The sequence below is a fragment of the Panthera leo genome, chromosome D2, assembly GCF_018350215.1.
Source record: "Panthera leo isolate Ple1 chromosome D2, P.leo_Ple1_pat1.1, whole genome shotgun sequence".
Classification (NCBI taxonomy): Eukaryota; Metazoa; Chordata; class Mammalia; order Carnivora; family Felidae; genus Panthera; species Panthera leo.
The window spans coordinates 55,078,047-55,094,696 of record NC_056689.1 but is presented as its reverse complement, the minus strand read 5'-3'; the positions used below and the strand labels follow the sequence as shown (position 1 = coordinate 55,094,696).

Sequence of the window (16,650 nt, the reverse complement as noted above, 5' to 3'; positions counted from 1 at the left end):
CGGCTGGTCGGTCAGGAGCGGGTAGGTCAGCCCTGTGTCTAGATTTTCATACTTTCCCTTCTATTTCCTGGTATCTGACAGTTTCTAAAGCAGATCCACATTTATTCCAGCAATGGCTCTAGTTCGTTGAAATATTTTTGACTCCTCAACCTTCATGTCTCTTTCGTGCCCATGACTCCTCCACTCCTCCTTTCACCCACAGGAGACAGTCAGGACCCAAACATCTAGAGCCAGTTCAGTACGAAGTAGATCAACAGCACAACCCTGTTTGACATCTGGATGCAGGAATGACAACAGCCGCTATGCAAAGCGTCTTTGCTTATGCCACACAAGGTGCTAAGGACTTTGCCTACGTTATTTGATTTATTCCTCATTAACTACCAGTGTTACCTCCCTTTTATAGATGAAGTAACTTGGCTCAAAGACTTGAACAAGCTTGCTCAAGATCTTGCAGCCACAGAATGTTGGAGCCAGGATTTGGATCCAAGTCTGTCTGATTCCAAAAGCTTGTGCTTTTAACCATAGTGCAAAAAAGAGGACGAACAAGGTACCCAGCTCACTGAGACTGGACTTGAAGTTCAGCTAACTCAGAGCCCTACTGCAACCTGGCCAGCCCATGGCAACATCAGGAGATCCGTAGGAGAGACAATTTACCTGCTTTCTGCATTTGTGTGAACTTCAGGGTTTTGTCTGACTTTATTTTACTCAGAGTTCGGAAACCCATCCTGAACCATTTCTCAGATGTCTTCAATCCCACTCCAAACACAGAAGTAAAGAGCTGAAACAGGGAAAGGCATGCCTTTAGCTTCTGACATGACCATTATGACAATGAAGTGACACTTTTCAAGGTCAAGGGATTAGGAAAACAGTGTAAGCATACTTCTGACCCAGTTTCTCTTGAATATGACAAGTGGGTGGGTGATGGTAACTTTTTACAGAGCTTTTTGTTTCAGGGGGGTCCTTTCCTGACCTATGGTATTACAGTGGCTGGCATCTGCATAGGCTTCCGTGTAATCTGACCACCCTTTGCCTGTTCCGTCCACGTGTGACCACAGCTTTCCCTACCAGGCACTCCCCTTGGCCAGGGGTCCCTTACGCACACTCATGCTCTGCGGTTTTAAGAGGGATGCTCATGTAGGTTGTATGAATTCTCTGCTGTCACTCAGCTGGTAAGTGGCACAGCCCAAACTCAAATCCAGGCTGTCTGCCCTCCAAGCCTGGGCTCCTGCCCACAACCAGCTTTTAGGCCTTTGCATCACTCCGGAACCAAAGGGACGGGCAGAAATCTCTGCCACCCTGAACTCCAAGGTGGGGAACACTGGGGGGAACCAAGCCCTGCTTCGAAGTAGAGAAGGACACAGTGGGGAGCTTCCAACACAGGTTTGCTCCTTAAGAGCAGGTTTGTTTTGTCCCATGCTCCCAGTGTCCCAGTGCTATTTGTGCCCATGAGTGACAGATCCTAGAAGATCCTAGAAGATCTCACCACAGCATGGCAATACGCTCGTGCACCCGTATTTATTTTGGCATCTGCTTCCTAGACCACTATTATGGACTCATCGTGCCCCCTTCCACTCATATGTTGAAGCCCTAACCCCCACTGTGATGGTGTTTGGAGATGAGGCTTTTGGAGGGAATTAGGTTTAGATGAGGTCATGACTGTAGGGCCCTCATGATGGGGTTTGTGCCTTACTAAGAAGAGGCACCATGGGAGTTGCACTCTCTCTCTGTGCGTCATGTGAAGGCACATTGAAAAGGTGCCAGGAAGAGAGCCCTAACCACAACCCGACCATGCTGGCACCCTGATCTCGAACTTCCAGTCTCCAGAACTGTAAGAAAATAAATATTTGTTGTTTAACTCACCCAGTCTGTGGCATTTTGTTATGGCAGCCCAAGCTGACAAACCACCTACATTAAGTAATGGGGTTAACTGAAAAACCATTTTCAGCCAACACCTGTAAAATTACTTACTTTGAAGGACTGATATCGTTCATCATTTAACACAGCTTTAACTTCAGAACTTTCTCCATCTTCAATAATTTCCTGCATGGATAGTTGAAAAAATTGTTAGGGGCACTTGACGTGGCTCCGTCTGTTAAGCACCCGACTCTTGATTTCAGCTCAGATCACGATCTCACGGTTTGTGGGACGGAGCCCCACATCGGGCTCTGCACTGGTAGTGCGGAGCCTGCTTGAGATTCTCTCTCTCCCGTCTCCCTGCCCCTTCCATAGACATTATATAACATCTATCTCTCTGTCTGTCTGTCTATCCCACATCTGTATATTAACTGCATTCCCTTCCCCCTCCTGCCTCCTATTAGGAAGCAGGACAAATCACATTTCACCCTTACCTCTATGACACACTTCACTTTGTCCCCCAGGCAGGGAATTCCTTCTGTGTCCTTCATACTGATGATTGTGAATGGCAGAGATTTAAGCACAGAAGCTGCTCTCATAAATGTCGCAGAGGAGACTTCATTTTCTTTAAACTCATAGTTTTCAGCTAGCACCTCGAAGGCGTCCTGAAGAACAAAACCAGGTGAGCCAAACACGGCCTGTTCCGAGCCCCTGAGCTAGTAGTCACTTGCAAACACCTGTTGCTCTTCTTGAGTGTTGAAATACCTCCTGACAGTCTCCTCGAAGGGTGGGATGGGGTCTCCCATGTCTTTGCACCCCTCCCTTGCTATGAGAGGAGCTGAACTGAAAAGACGGGTCACAGAGTGCTTCGTAAGGAGACTTTGAGTTTGCTGCCATTAGATATTCAGGAGCGATTCAACCAAAACCTGATCGCATGCTCACTGCACCCCCACTCGTCATTGCTCAGCATGACCCTGCCCTCTTTCCTTGCAGGCTTCCCCACCAGCGTGTGTCCAGGGCTCTGCCTGGATCACTGGGCACCTTCATCTCTCGGCTTGTATGTAAAACACAGTCAGCACTTAACATGGCAACAAAGGGGCGTGATCACAGGACACGGACCCAAGGCGGGTTGTTTCAGGTAGGGCACATTTGCATTTCTAGCAGAGGAGGAAGTAGCTACAGCTGTGTGGCATCATGCTTCCGTGCCCAGTACTGCAGTTTCCTGTTCTTCCTGGCAGATGTGGGGCTGGAGGTCTCGAAATGAGAAGTTTTGTAGTTGATACACTACCACATGTTTTAACAACCTGACTACTTTCTCTAGGCTGGAGAACGAGCAGCTGTGGACCTGTGAGGGTCATTTGAAACGCAACTGCCAAACTTCAGGCCTGGGTGGGGCTTTGGAGACAATCTGGCTAATTTCTAGTTGAACGGGTGAGAAAACCGAGGCTCAGAGAGAGGAACTGACTTGCCCGAGCTAGTTAAGATCAGAGAGGTGAGAATCCAGGCCTGCTGTCTCTCACTTGCCTGGTTACCCAGCAAAGGCTGTTTATGCATTAGTGCTGTTTCTTTGTAACTTGCTCTTACTGTGTTTTGGACTAATTACAGTATTTGGTTTTTCCAAATATTTGCCTTTCACAAGTGTTGTGCCCCAAAGTGACAATTCTCATCAAATAGTAATTTACCATCTCTAAACAATACAAATATATTTCTGATTGTATTTGTCCATGTCTACAACAGAAGTAGATCCATTCTGGACTGAAATAAGAACCAGAGATCAGGCCGGGGGTGGGGGGGAGAGAGAGTGAATGTGGGGGGTAATTTTCCTAGATATTCAGAAAATTACACAATTGAATTTGCAGATCCATGGGGGCGCCTGGGTGGCTCAGTCGGTTGGGCGACCGACTTCGGCTCAGGTCACGATCTCGCGATCCGTGAGTTCCAGCCCCGAGTCGGGCTCTGTGCTGACAGCTCAGAGCCTGAAGCCTGTTTCAGATGCTGCGTCTCTCCCTCTCTCTCTGACCTTCCCCCATTCATGCTCTCTCTCTGTCTCTAAAATGAATAAACGTTAAAAAAAAATTAAAAAAAAAAAAAGAATTTGCAGATCCATGGAAAGACGCTACAAGCCCTTCATTTGCTCTAGGGGTTGTTGTAGAGCCCCTTACCGTGAATACGTGGTTAAAGTTGTTTAAAGTGGTTCTTCTCTGACATGCATACAGAGGGATCTTTTTTACAAGTGGCGGAGTCTTCTGGAGCTCTGGGTTTGGGCTAGCTGAATAATCTCTTCTCACCTAAACAAATGCAGAAGCATCCGTTTTTAATAGCAATCAATAGTCATAATCATAGATATTATGAAGGAGAAAAATTGGAGGCAGTTTGATGGCAATTGTCCCTGAAGAGGATAAAATTATAGGAGAGTCAGATTTTATGTTACACACATCTCTGATATTTGCATTTGCTACGGTTTACATGTATTGTATTTTTTAAAGTTTATTTGTTTGTTTTGAGCTGGGGAGGGGCAGAGAGAGGGAGAGAGAGAATCCCAAGAAAGTGCTATACTGTCAGTGCACAGCCCGACACGGGGCTCCATCCCACAAACTGTGAGATCATGACCTGAGCCGAAATCAAGAGTTGGAGGCTTAACCGACCGAGCCAACCCAGGCGCCCCAACATGTGTTATTTTTGCAATGAGAAAAACAAACGTGCAAAGAACCATCAATTAAGTACCATTTTCCTTTTCCACGCACTTATGTACTCATGGTCTGAACCTTCTTCCCGCGGGTTCTAGCATTAATGGTGAAGGACTTGGAATTAAGAGATTAATTTTCATCAGTTTTTCTTTATGAATGATGACAGTCAGAAAAAAAAAATAGGAAGCCTCTACTTTTCTGGTTACCAGAACATCAAGGCTTCCACATTTTGAAATATTTGCACATAGTGTTGTTCATAAAAGCAGCTACCATTTATCAGCTGCCTGTCATAGATCAGGCTCTGTGGTAAGTGCTTTACACGTATGTTACTCTAATTCCCTAACCATCTTGTGAGGTAGTTTCTTTTGCTGTCTTATAACGTAGAGGAGGAAACTGAAGCTCAGAAAACCCGAGTGACTTTCCCAAGATCACACAGGGAGAAGGCAGACCGCCTGGGGGTTAAGCTCAGGTCTGTTGATTCTATAGCCCATGTTCCTAATCGTCAAGAAAAGGGCAAAGAGGATCAACCGTAACACTTACAAGCTGGTGTTTTCCTGTCACCTCTACTGGTTTTCCTGCTCCCATGGATTCTATCAGCCAGGAGATGTCCAGGAGCTCTAGCTGTGAGCTGGCTTTTACATTCTGTACCTGAAGCCACTCTAGGACATCTGAGCCAGAGTTGTTTTCTGCTACAATGTGGGTGACGGAATCACTGCAGAATGCAAGAAAAAGCTATCAGCTGAGGGGGATTTCAAAAGGAGAAGGGCTCCTCTTACCTTGAGGTGTTCAGAACATCCCATCTGTTGAAGAAAGATGCATACTAGACCTGATCATAGGCACAGACAATTTAGGTCTCCAGGGAAGGGAATTCTACATTAATTAGTGTAGCCACAGTGGTCTATGTTACATGTCAGACACGAGAAAAATTAAGAAAACATTAACAGAATTGTGGTGTCAATGGAAAACCAAAGTCCAGAGATGACAGAAGATGAAATTTTTCTTAAAGTAGCACCAAGCATTCCACAGGAGGCTTTGGTATGCCATTTCGTATTTATTTGTAGAGGACTTCAGTCCAGTGTCGTTCAAACTGTCTATGACCCACAGTTAGAAATACGTTTTATATTATGACCTAAAATAAAAATATAGATACATGTAGATATGCTTCTAACATCTCATTAAATTGATCTCACAGCCCATTAATAGATGGTGACCAGCTTTGGGGAAGTATTACATGTTTTTTCAAAGCACAATCTTGTGACAGAGGGTAGGCAGGAAGCTTTCGCCTAATAATCACCGAGCACTTAACCATGCTTCAGCACCATCCAAGTACGTTACGCCCATCATCTCATTTGATACTCACAAAGTTCCTCAGGCACGTGTTATGTTATTCATACTTCAAAAACGAGGAAACTGAAGAACAGAGTTTAAGGGACATTCTGAAGGCCACACAGCTAGTAAATGCCCTTCATCCTTTCTGATTGTCTTTTTTTGGGTCAAGTAGGTTATTTCTAGTTTTTAATAAGTCTTCACGGTCAGCATCATATCCTTGGAACCAATGTGTTTTCAGTCTCTTTCAGTTCAAATAATCTATGAATCTGGGAGATAGCAAGATGCATATTTGGGCATCCAAGAGAAAAATAGAATTCTTTTCTCTTTCCTACTTCTCTTCCTTGACTTCCTCTTGCTCCTTCTCCTTTTTTGATTGACTCATAGATGCATTGGGTATTTTTTTGTTGGCTGTTGTATTCACAGCCCAGGTTCCTTGTAGTGGCAGTGGTAAGAAGTTGGAGTTTCCAAAGAAGGAAAGGGAAGTTTGTGGACATTAGTATCTTATGTGAGACAGATGGTTAACGATATGTTATGACAAGGCATAAAGCATGGACAAAATCTGCAAGTGATGTGCAGAGAAGGAAAAGAGCTGGTGTGAGCCGGTGTGAGCTGGGAGAGGCTGGCTGGCTTTGTGGAAGGAGGGTTTTGTGTCCACTGATGGAATGGGAGGGATAGGCACCTGGATGGCAGAACTTAGGGCCCTCCTGGAAGAAAAGGTTCAGGGGCCAGAAGAAAAGTAGGGGAATGGCCTGGATCAGAGTGAAGAGTTTATGTTGGGAAGTGGTTGTCGATGTGGCTGAGTCGGTTGGGCCAACCAGGTTACAGAAGGTCTTAGAAGCCTCATTTGGGAGGTTGGATCTTATTTTCTGGGGTTGTGGAACCAGTGAAAGCTTTCGTGAGCAGGACACAGTGATAGTATCACTATGTTATTTAAAAAAACTAATCTTGGAAACCAATTTGACAATAAACTTCATATATTGAAAAAAATACAGATTATTATATAAAGTAAAAAAAATAATAATAAATTAAAAACTAATCTGGATGGGGGGTGGGAGGGAGGGGAGGGTGGGTGATGGGTATTGAGGAGGGCACCTGTTGGGATGAGCACTGGGTGTTGTATGGAAACCAATTTGACAATAAATTTCATATATTACAAAAAAATTAAAAAAATAATAAATTGTCCCCCTTTAAAAAAAAAATAATCTGGTCCACACAATGGTTTGGAGGGGAGAGTGATGGGTGGGAGGGTTGGGAGCTGGATAATTCTCACCCAGTTTGGCTCCTGTAGCACCAGGAAGGAAGGCAAAAGAGATAAGAGGGACCTCTGGTTTCAGTTCACCTGCAAGAGCTGAAGTGGAGAACAGAGTCAACTATTACTCTCCCGTATTCATACAGGAAAGTAAGAGCGCTTTGGGTAGAAATAGGGATTTCAGAAGTTGCGGTTCTTTGGGGGACAGTGGAAATGAAATTTATTTCAGGCATGCTGCATTTGAAGGATGGCAAGAGGTCCAAGTGAAAATGTCCGGTTGACAGTTGGAATCTAAGTCTGACGTGGGGAGAGGGTTGGGGGCTGGGGGCCAGAGCTGAGACCATCTGGATGGCAGGATGTGCAGCGGGCCAAGCAGAAGTACGTCGTGGTGAAACCACATCTGACAAGAGTTGGGAGAAGGCAACTCTCTGCATCCCTATTCTAGGTCCACATCATTCCAAAAATTCTTTATAACAAGCTTCTTGCAAGATCGTTTATGTGAAGACTTTAAGAAGACAACAAAAGGATTAATAGAGCTACAAAGGAAGTGTTATTCCATCTAGATTTCTGCCCTTTGGAGGGAAACTTCATTATTATATTATTATTAATTGTAGTATAATATTTATTTTTATTATTATTATTAAGGCTCTGTCTAAACTTCAAGGGGAAAGGGTATGCTGAGGAGGAGCCCTGGGGCTCAACTTCCAAATTCAAGCCCCTCACCATCCACTCTCCTATCATCCCCACCCCCACTATTGCTTTCCTTGGGGCCATGTGGTAATGTGTGAGCTCACACTATTGGATGAGAACCACATGCATTTCTTACAGAGTTAATATAAGCATATTTGTAAATGACAGGCCAAACATCCTATGGAAAAAGACTGATTTAAACTTCCAACCCCTGCTCATTAAGCAATTGGCAAACAAAACAACAACAACAACAACAATAGAGCACACACACGCACACAATCAAATAGGACCTCTTCAGCCACTCACACAGAGCTACTCAGAGTTCGGGACTGCTTGTCACTGGTTCCCACAAGGTAAGCACAGAAATCGAAAGTCAGCATTTAGAAACTTTAATGGTAGTTCGACACCATCACAGTAGCTTATTTTTCGTTGTTTGTTTTTTGTTTGTTGATAAAAACATTGATCTGCGGTGAATTTTTTGAAAACTGGTCCTTCACCATAAATCACTTAAGGAACACTGTCTAGAGAATACTGTCTGTTCTAGCCCAGTCTACCTTCCCTGTCTTCTTGTGTTGCCTGAGTTTGGCCGATGGACTCCTCGTGGCCACCTGGCTCTGGACTACAATGTGCTTCCTGTGTTGGGCTTGTCACGTGCCCTTCGCAGACCATTCACGGTCTCTGACTGTGTTTGTTCACTGTCAGTTCTGAGCCTGTGGCATCAGCGCTCCTGGGAGAGCCACTGCCTCCCATGTGTTCTGCTGACAATTTCTCAGTGCTGTGCTGTGGCAGCTCTTTGTCTGTTTGCTGGTAGAGCAATTTTCTCTCTGCTCTGAGTATGCCTATATTGGAAATATTAATAATATTGGAATATTACTGGCCAGACACCGTGGCAGGCACATTTCATGCATTCCCTCATTTAATTGTCAACAATGCTGTGAGGTAGGTAATTTCACCCCCATCTAAGATGAGAAGAGACCTTGGGGACATGAAAAATTCACCCAGCTGATGATTGGTGGAGCAGGATTAGATAGACCTTTGTTTTGTTCTATTTTAATCCAAAACCCGTGTGCAGTACTAAACTGAACGACCCCTCTGTGACTTCATGCTTTTTCCATGGCTGTAGAGAGTGCTGCTCCTTTTCACAGAAGGAATAACATCTGGAAGGGTGACATCATAGTAAAAAACCCTGATTCCCTCCGAAGGGCAGAAACAGAGAGGCAATAACACTTTCTGTAGGCCAGTTCCTATTGGCCACAGTGTCCCTGCTGCTGCACGGAATTTGTGTTTGGTGCCTTTCGTCCAACGGCATATGGACCGCAGTGAGACTGCAAGACACGCAGAACTGTCCCAGAAAATCTGAAAGAACAGTTGCCATAGCTACACAACAACATGGAGAAGCCACGGGGAGGCTGGCAGGCTCTCTGAGCTCTGAGTTTTCCTAAACCTCGCAGAGAGGAGGATATGCTGAGGTGGAGCCCCGGGGCTCACCTTCCAAGTTCGGGCCCCTCACCATCCACCCTGACCATCCCTCCTGCACCACCACTGTCTCTTCACCGGGGATGTCTCTGGACACGGCCCTGCCTCTACCAGAGACAGTCCCTCTACCGGGGACGCGGAGGGAGGAGTGCTGGATAAGGATCCACAAAGAATATAATGTACAGGCATACCCCCAAGAAAAGACTGGAGAGAAATACTCCAGACCATTAGAAAAAATAAACACACACACACACACACACACACACACACACACACACACACGTGTATATTCTTACTTAATCCTCACAAGAGTCTTACGAGGTGGGCGATATATAACTTCAGATGAGAAAACCAAGGCTTGTGGAGGTTCTGTGAAACCAGGATTCAAACCCAGCTGTGCATGACTCAAGCAATCTCTTAACGTTCCACTAGACTGTGGTTAGACCCCTGAGTGAGGTGCTGTTCAAGTTTTTTTTTCTATATTTTCCCATTTTCTGTCATGAACCCTCTATCATCACATTCTACTGAAGGGGGGAAAAATACACATGAATGTCATTTTCAAGGCCAAAACCTGGCACTGGGACTGAGGTGGTACCTGCCTGGGCCCCAGAGTCCTGGGCTTTCTTCACATACTAAAAGGTGACAGGAGGGGGCACCTGGGTGGCTCAGTCGGTTAAGCGACTAACTCTTGGTTTCGGCTCAGGTCATGATCTTATGGTTCGTGAGTTCTAGCCCCACGTCAGACTCTGAGCTGGCAATGCAGAGGCTGCTTGGGATCCTCTCTCTCCCTCTCTGCCCCTTCCCTGCCCGTGCTCTCTCCGTCAAAATAAATAAATTTAAAATAAACAAATAAAAGTGACGGAAGCCTTGGGCAGTGACCCCAGCCCCTTCCAAAGACTCCAAGGTTCTGCTGAGATGGCTGTTCCTGAAATGTCCATGAATTCAGTTCTTTAAGTACACCTAGTTCCTTAGCCAGGGCCAATCACTAATGTCTTGGACTAAGTTTCGGAGGGCTTGAACCAATTATAACAATTCTGAACTAGGATTTGTCCCTCAGCTTGCCACAGGGAACAGTCAATAGACAGACCATTGGTGGAATGAATTCATGAATTAATTATCCACAGCTCTAAAGGAACTGAACTTGTGTCCACCAGAGACATCCAAGAAGCGGGGTTAAAATTCAGATGCTTGGGCCTTATGAGCAGAGATTCAGATTCAGTAAATCTTACCCAGAGCCCGGGAATGTGCTCCCTTGGTAATTCTGGCCTAGTCAGCTCCGGTTAGTCATTGGTGCATAACCAACTATGCCAAAGTTTGAGGCTTTAAAAAAAGCAACGCTTTGACTATAACTCACAATTTGGGGTGAAGGATTCAGAATTCAGGCAGCTGTTGGGTATGGTGCCGGTGGAGGCGTGATGTTCCTTGTGGCTCGGTGCATCTGGCACGTTGGTGAGGATGGCAGGGAGGTGGGCTGGGCCGCATCTATCAGCCTGAGCACCCTCGCGTGGCCCCTCTCGCCAGGGACTCAAACTCCTTACATGAGGTTGTTTAGCAGATCCAGGGAGCGGCAGAAGCCCCAGGGCCCTTTATGACCCAGCATCAAAAGTCACGCGGTGTCACTATGTTGAAGCAGTCACAAGCCCTCTCAGATGCAAGCAAAGGGAAAATCGTCCCTGCCTCTCCTTGGGGGCCACCACATTCTAAGACGACCTCACAGCCCGAGAACCGCATTTTGAGAGATGGTGCTGAAGAGAAAATCTCTCTTTCCTGCACACTGGACTCTGGGATCCATGGTACCAGAGTTTCCCAGCGTGGTACTCATTGCTCTGAAGGTACGTGAGAGAATTTTAGCGGGTACACAACTGAACACTGAAAAGGCATATGTGTTTATATCTACATGTTTAAATTTATGCATATCAGACTCATGTTTTTTATGAGTTTCATGGTTTTTATGTTATTCCTTAGGACAAGGCTAAATTATTACTACTTAAAAAATTTTTTTAATGTTTATTTTTTTTTTTGAGAGAGGCAGAGCGTGAGTGGGGGAGGGGCAGAGAGCAAGGGAGACACAGAATTGGAAGCCGGCACCAGGCTCTGAGCTGTCAGCATGGAGCCCGACGCGGGGCTCGAACCCACAAACCGTGAGATCATGACCCGAGCCGAAGTCGGACGCTTAACCGACTGAGCCACCCAGGCACCCCAAGGCTAAATTATTTTTAACAATTCATCTTAGGGGCAATTAGAAGAAACACGTTAAGTATATAGTAACATATGTGGTAAAACATACATGATTATAACAATCATGAATGTGGCCCTCAGATGTTCAGAAAGCCCTGAGTTAGGACATTCACTCACAAATTTTGGTTCTGATTTTTTTTTCTGGTATCTACCTCCTCACTGCTCCCATCTTTCTTTTCCTAGTTGGTCTTGCCTCTGAGTATAATTAGAAAAATGCTTCATGAAGAAAGAGGTGACCCTCCTTCTTGGCCTGGAGACAGACTGACCCCCACTCTGACTTCCACAGTCTTCACGGATGGTCACCTGCTTTTATCTTTGTCTTTAAAATTGTTTTCTTTCCCCAGAGAGGTCATTCCCAATTCTTCCCATCTGATGTAGGACTTATCTTATACATAATGACTTTAAATAGTAATTTACAGTTAAACTGAGCTAAATACCACTTAAAAACCCTCCTGCCAATTTCCCTTAGCAACTGATCTGTTTCAGAATCCCAGAAACAGAAAAATCGAAGCAGTTTTATTTGGTTTTGTTCCACACTTATACTATCACCAGTAGATAGGTTTCTATTTCCAGCCCTGATATACTTAAGACTGAAGGGGTCTTGCCTTGTTTTGTTTTTTTGTTTTTGGGTTTTTTTTTTTTTGGTCCCACCTTAAATGAAATTATGAACATGAATTTAAAATCCACAGATTTTGAAACATGAGGTAATCTGGACCAGAGAAGGGCTGGAGCTTCCAATGCATGTCCTTGAATTTATAAAGTTTTTAGTATTTTGCTGATTACAAAAGTAATACTGGTGCATCATTGAAAAATAATTTAATTACAACAATTAATCTTGGTAATCACAAGTTCCTTTGTCTGGTTTTATATTTGTCAAATTATTCTTTGAGTAAATATTCTTTTTTAATGTTTTTGTTATTTATCTTTGAGAGAGAGACAGGGCACGAGCAGGGGAGGGGCACAGGGAGAGGAAGACACAGAACCCGAAATGGGCTCCAGGCTCCGAGCTGTCAGCGCAGAACCTGATGCGGGGCTCGAACTCACGAGCCGTGAGATCGTGACCTGAGCCAAAGACAGATGCTTAACCCACTGAGCCACCCAGGTGCCCCTGAGCAAATATTTCTTGAAACTACTGTGTATCAGAAAACTGTCAAAGTTCTGAGAATGAGCTACAGGATGGCCCCTAAGATGCCCTTGCCCTTATGGAGCCAGGGAGGAGTAATTGGATAAGATGTAAAGCCAAGTGGCAGAGCTGGGACCAACCCTTCACCACTGATCCCACCCATGTTCTGGGGAGGAAGTTCTGTCCTCTAGGAGGGTTTCCAGGGGTCTTCGGTCTTGGATGCAGAGAGGTGTAGGGAGGAGGGATTCAAGGTTGGGGTATATCTTGCTTTCAACAGACAATGCTTCCCAAAGATACCCTTGTGGACAAATTAAGATGTTTAAGCAGGACAAAAGTGCCATCCGGTGGGTTTCTACTGCTCCAACAGCGGAACTGAGAAAGTGTTAAACTACTGGGTAGTGTCACCCCGGAAAGCGACCCTCCTTAGCCACAGCCCTTTCTTCTTCAACATCAGTGATTTAGGTCAAGACACAGTAAACTTAACTAATGAGTTCATGGAGGAGGGTCGAAGACAGAGTTTTAAAACAGCTCAAAGTATTAGAACCAGGGAGTGAAATAAGAACATGACAAGCACTGGATTCTCATCCTTCTCTGGCTCATCCTAAATAATGTAAGGATTATGAAGTTGCTCTAAAATTTAGGATATTGACTATGGAATAAAACTCAGTATCTTTTTCATGAATGTGCAAAATGTGTCAAATGACTTGACATCTCCCCTGATTTCTATTTTAAGATCCAGCTTCGAATGGTTGTTGAATAGCATGTTTTCTGAAATATAACATTAATATAAGATATAATATTAGTGGAACTCATTCCATATATAAGGATACAGTGCACGTATGCTCGGGAATGAAATAGCTCCAGATAGTTCAATGGATTGAGGCACACCATTTCTAAGCTATGTGTTCAGGTCCAGGTAAAGTAGGAATCAGATGTTTCCTCGAATGTAATCCTCCTGGCAGCCAAAGAATGTGCTAGAAACTATGGAGATTGCTCCCTATATATATAATATATATAATACACACACACACACACACACACACACACACACACACACACACATCTTCTCTTTCTTTGAATCTTATGTACTAGAAAGAGAAAGGATAGGCTTCACTAATGAGAAGTATCCTTTCGTATAGAAACTAACTTTATTTTTAAAATATATGCTTACCATAAAAAATTTGGAAAACACAGAAAATAAAAGCAACCATAATTCCTTCCTACTATACCCTTCCTCACAAGATAATCACAACATTTTGATGGTTTTCCTTCCTGTCTTTGTTCTCTTTGTTTATATCATTTGACCTAGTTCAATTCCTCTCCTTAGGGTTTTACTGTCAATGGATCCAGCCAATTAGCAAGAAAACAATCACACTTCACATCTGTATAACTGTTTTGTTTCACCAAAGCACATTGACATCCATCATCACTTTTGGTGCTTACCTCAGAACAGACTATTTTTCAGGAAACCAAGGGCAGAGAGGAGAGAGGGGGTCTTGCTCCCCACCACGTGGCTGGAAAGGGTCAGAGCCAGAACTGGAGCTCTCTAGATTTCTTATCTAGAGATGTTCCCCGGCCATAATTTCTATTGTCTCTCCCAATTACAGTCTATGTATCTCTGTACAGAAATTCCGTTTGAGAGCTAGGACTTCTACTTCCTGTGGTTTATTTTTGTCCATAGAACACGTTTGCATTTAACGTGTCTTCTGGGCTGTCAGCCTGGTAGCTTCACCATCACATGCCTGGCAGCAGTTAGCTCACCCTGCACAGTTTCCTCTGTTGCCTGAGCAGCCGGGCTTGGTCCTTGGCAGCAAGCATCTGGGGACACAGAACTGCCTCTCTGGCTCTGTTGCCAAAAGAAGAAACCTGCCTCCTGTGTCTTCCCAACTACCTGCCCGAGCCACCATGTCTGTATTCGTAGCTGTGTCCATGACTAGTCAGCCCTTGCTGGAAGTATGGCCGTTTCCACTGAGAGAGCTTTCTGTGTAAGTGGTACCTTGACCATCTGGCTGTCGCCTTCCTGCCTGGCCCTTGTCAAATTTCTTTACCACAAAAAGCAGTTCCATATTTGCAAAGGCTTTTCATTTCTGCTTTCCAATTTCCTTTTTTTTTTTTTTAATTTCCGGGGTTTGCCCTCTTTAACTATGTCATCTTTTCTTCCCCCAATTCCAACATTTTATGTAAGTCCGTAAGATTGGGTAGACTTAACAGTTAGATGAAATCTACAATTTCATGGAAGGAGTGTTGAGATTTGGAGCTTAACATCCCAAACGAGATAGGGGGCTAAAAAGAAAAAAAAAAAAGAGGCAGAGGGGGGAAAGGAGTTCATGTAAAGAGAAATCAGATGGGAGAGAGACCATGGGAGACTCAGGAATTTCTGAATAGGGCATTTTAGTAAAAAATAAAATAAAATAAAATGTTTCTGTGACATTGACTCTTCATATGAATTATGAGTACTTTGGAAATTACTGTATCTTATTACTGACTTTTGTCTTGTGTTTCTCTAGCAATATGAAGCTGGCATTTCTTCAGCAGGAAATGCTTGTCAGCTTTATTTTTAAATATCAAAGACTATTTTTAAAGTAAAACATTTCTTTTCACTTAGAATTCTTACAGTTTTTCCCAGGAAAGTTGTGGTCAATCTATTCCTTGGACAAACAAGGCCAGCCAACTGTGCTAGTCATTCTTTACCCACTGCAAGCCCCGTGGCCGTTCTGTTTGGAGTTACTCATTTCAAGGTTTTAATACCATTTGTTTCTGGATTTTGTTTTGTCTTCTCTTCCATCCAGTGGAGACCGGTTAGATGAACCACAAGGCTAATTGCTGCAATGAACGGGATTATGAGCAAACAAGTGTAGATGACCCAAAGAGTTGTCCTTTTGTCTGAGCTCTGACCTCATCACTCGGCCCCATGTCTAGCAGCCCTGGACAGAGCTGTCCTTGAACCTTTAACCAGAACCCCTAGCTCCGTGAACCCCGCTGGGACTGCTCTTCAGAAAAACATGATCAAGGTCACATTTGGGTGCCTATGGAGAGCCAGCTGCAGTCACTCATCCTAGCCCATCACAGACACTGGTCACCTCACCACAGCCAGATATTTAGCTTAATTGTCAAAGAACCAAACCATTCTTTCTGCCTCAGAGTAGCTAAAAAAAATTTTAAGTTTGTTTATTTTGAGAGAGAGAGAGAGAGATAGCACAAGCAGAGGAGGGGCAGAGAGAGAGAGGGAGAGAGAGAGAGAGAGAGAGAGGGAGAGAGAGAGAGAGAAGAGAATCCTAATCAGGTTCTGCACTGTCAGTGCGGAGCCCCATGTGGAGCTTGAACCCATGAACCATGAGATCACAACCTGAGCCGAAACCAAGAGTCAGATGCTCAACCTACTGAGCCACCCAGGTGCCGTGAGTAGCTGAATTTTTTGATTGAACTCAATAGCGTTTTGTTCAGTTTGGTCAGGAACAAAACTGAGTGGTTTCTGCATTAAATTTTCCAATTATATTTCTGTTATCATCCCTGGATACCTCATCTCATAATGGTGAAAGGCAAAAACAAAAGAACAGAAAAATAAGAAACCACCTTATCTTTTGGTGCCAACTAGTTTCAATATAATTGTATCAGTTATACATCTTATTTCCTTTAATTAGTTGGCTTGAATGTGTTCTTTGATTTCAAACCTACTTTCCCAGGAGAAATAGCACTTCTTCTATATGTGGAAGAAGACACAGGTTCTTTGGGTTCCAAAGAAGCTATTCACAAAAACCCTGCCTATTCACAAAATGAAATCAGTGAGGTCCTACCTGAGCTCATTTTCAACCCTGAATCCTTTCCTTCGTGCCAGCTCCATGAGGAAGGCTCTGCGGGTGGTTCCCATTTTCTTCTCCAAAATATAGAGAACCAAATCCCGAAACTTGATGTCATGCGGAGGAGAGACCATTGAGGCACCCATCTGCCTGGGCCTCTTCTTCCGAGGGCTCGAGTGGGCCATTTGCAAAGGATCCATGGGAAGA

General features: G+C 44.3%; 1 protein-coding gene across 1 annotated transcript in view; it reads right to left on the bottom strand.

The window, feature by feature from the left end:
- The window catches only part of DNTT (DNA nucleotidylexotransferase), a 30,324-nt gene extending 13,681 nt beyond the window's left edge, over window positions 1-16,643 (bottom strand). Inside the window, exons 1-6 of the mRNA XM_042908141.1 lie at window positions 16,441-16,643; window positions 5,082-5,253; window positions 4,017-4,142; window positions 2,349-2,519; window positions 1,969-2,040; window positions 655-778 (exon numbers count right to left, since the gene is read on the bottom strand). Of these exons, the coding sequence (XP_042764075.1) occupies window positions 655-778; window positions 1,969-2,040; window positions 2,349-2,519; window positions 4,017-4,142; window positions 5,082-5,253; window positions 16,441-16,643 (868 nt within the window). The remainder of the gene's footprint in view (window positions 1-654; window positions 779-1,968; window positions 2,041-2,348; window positions 2,520-4,016; window positions 4,143-5,081; window positions 5,254-16,440) is intronic.
- Window positions 16,644-16,650: the final 7 nt, after the last annotated feature.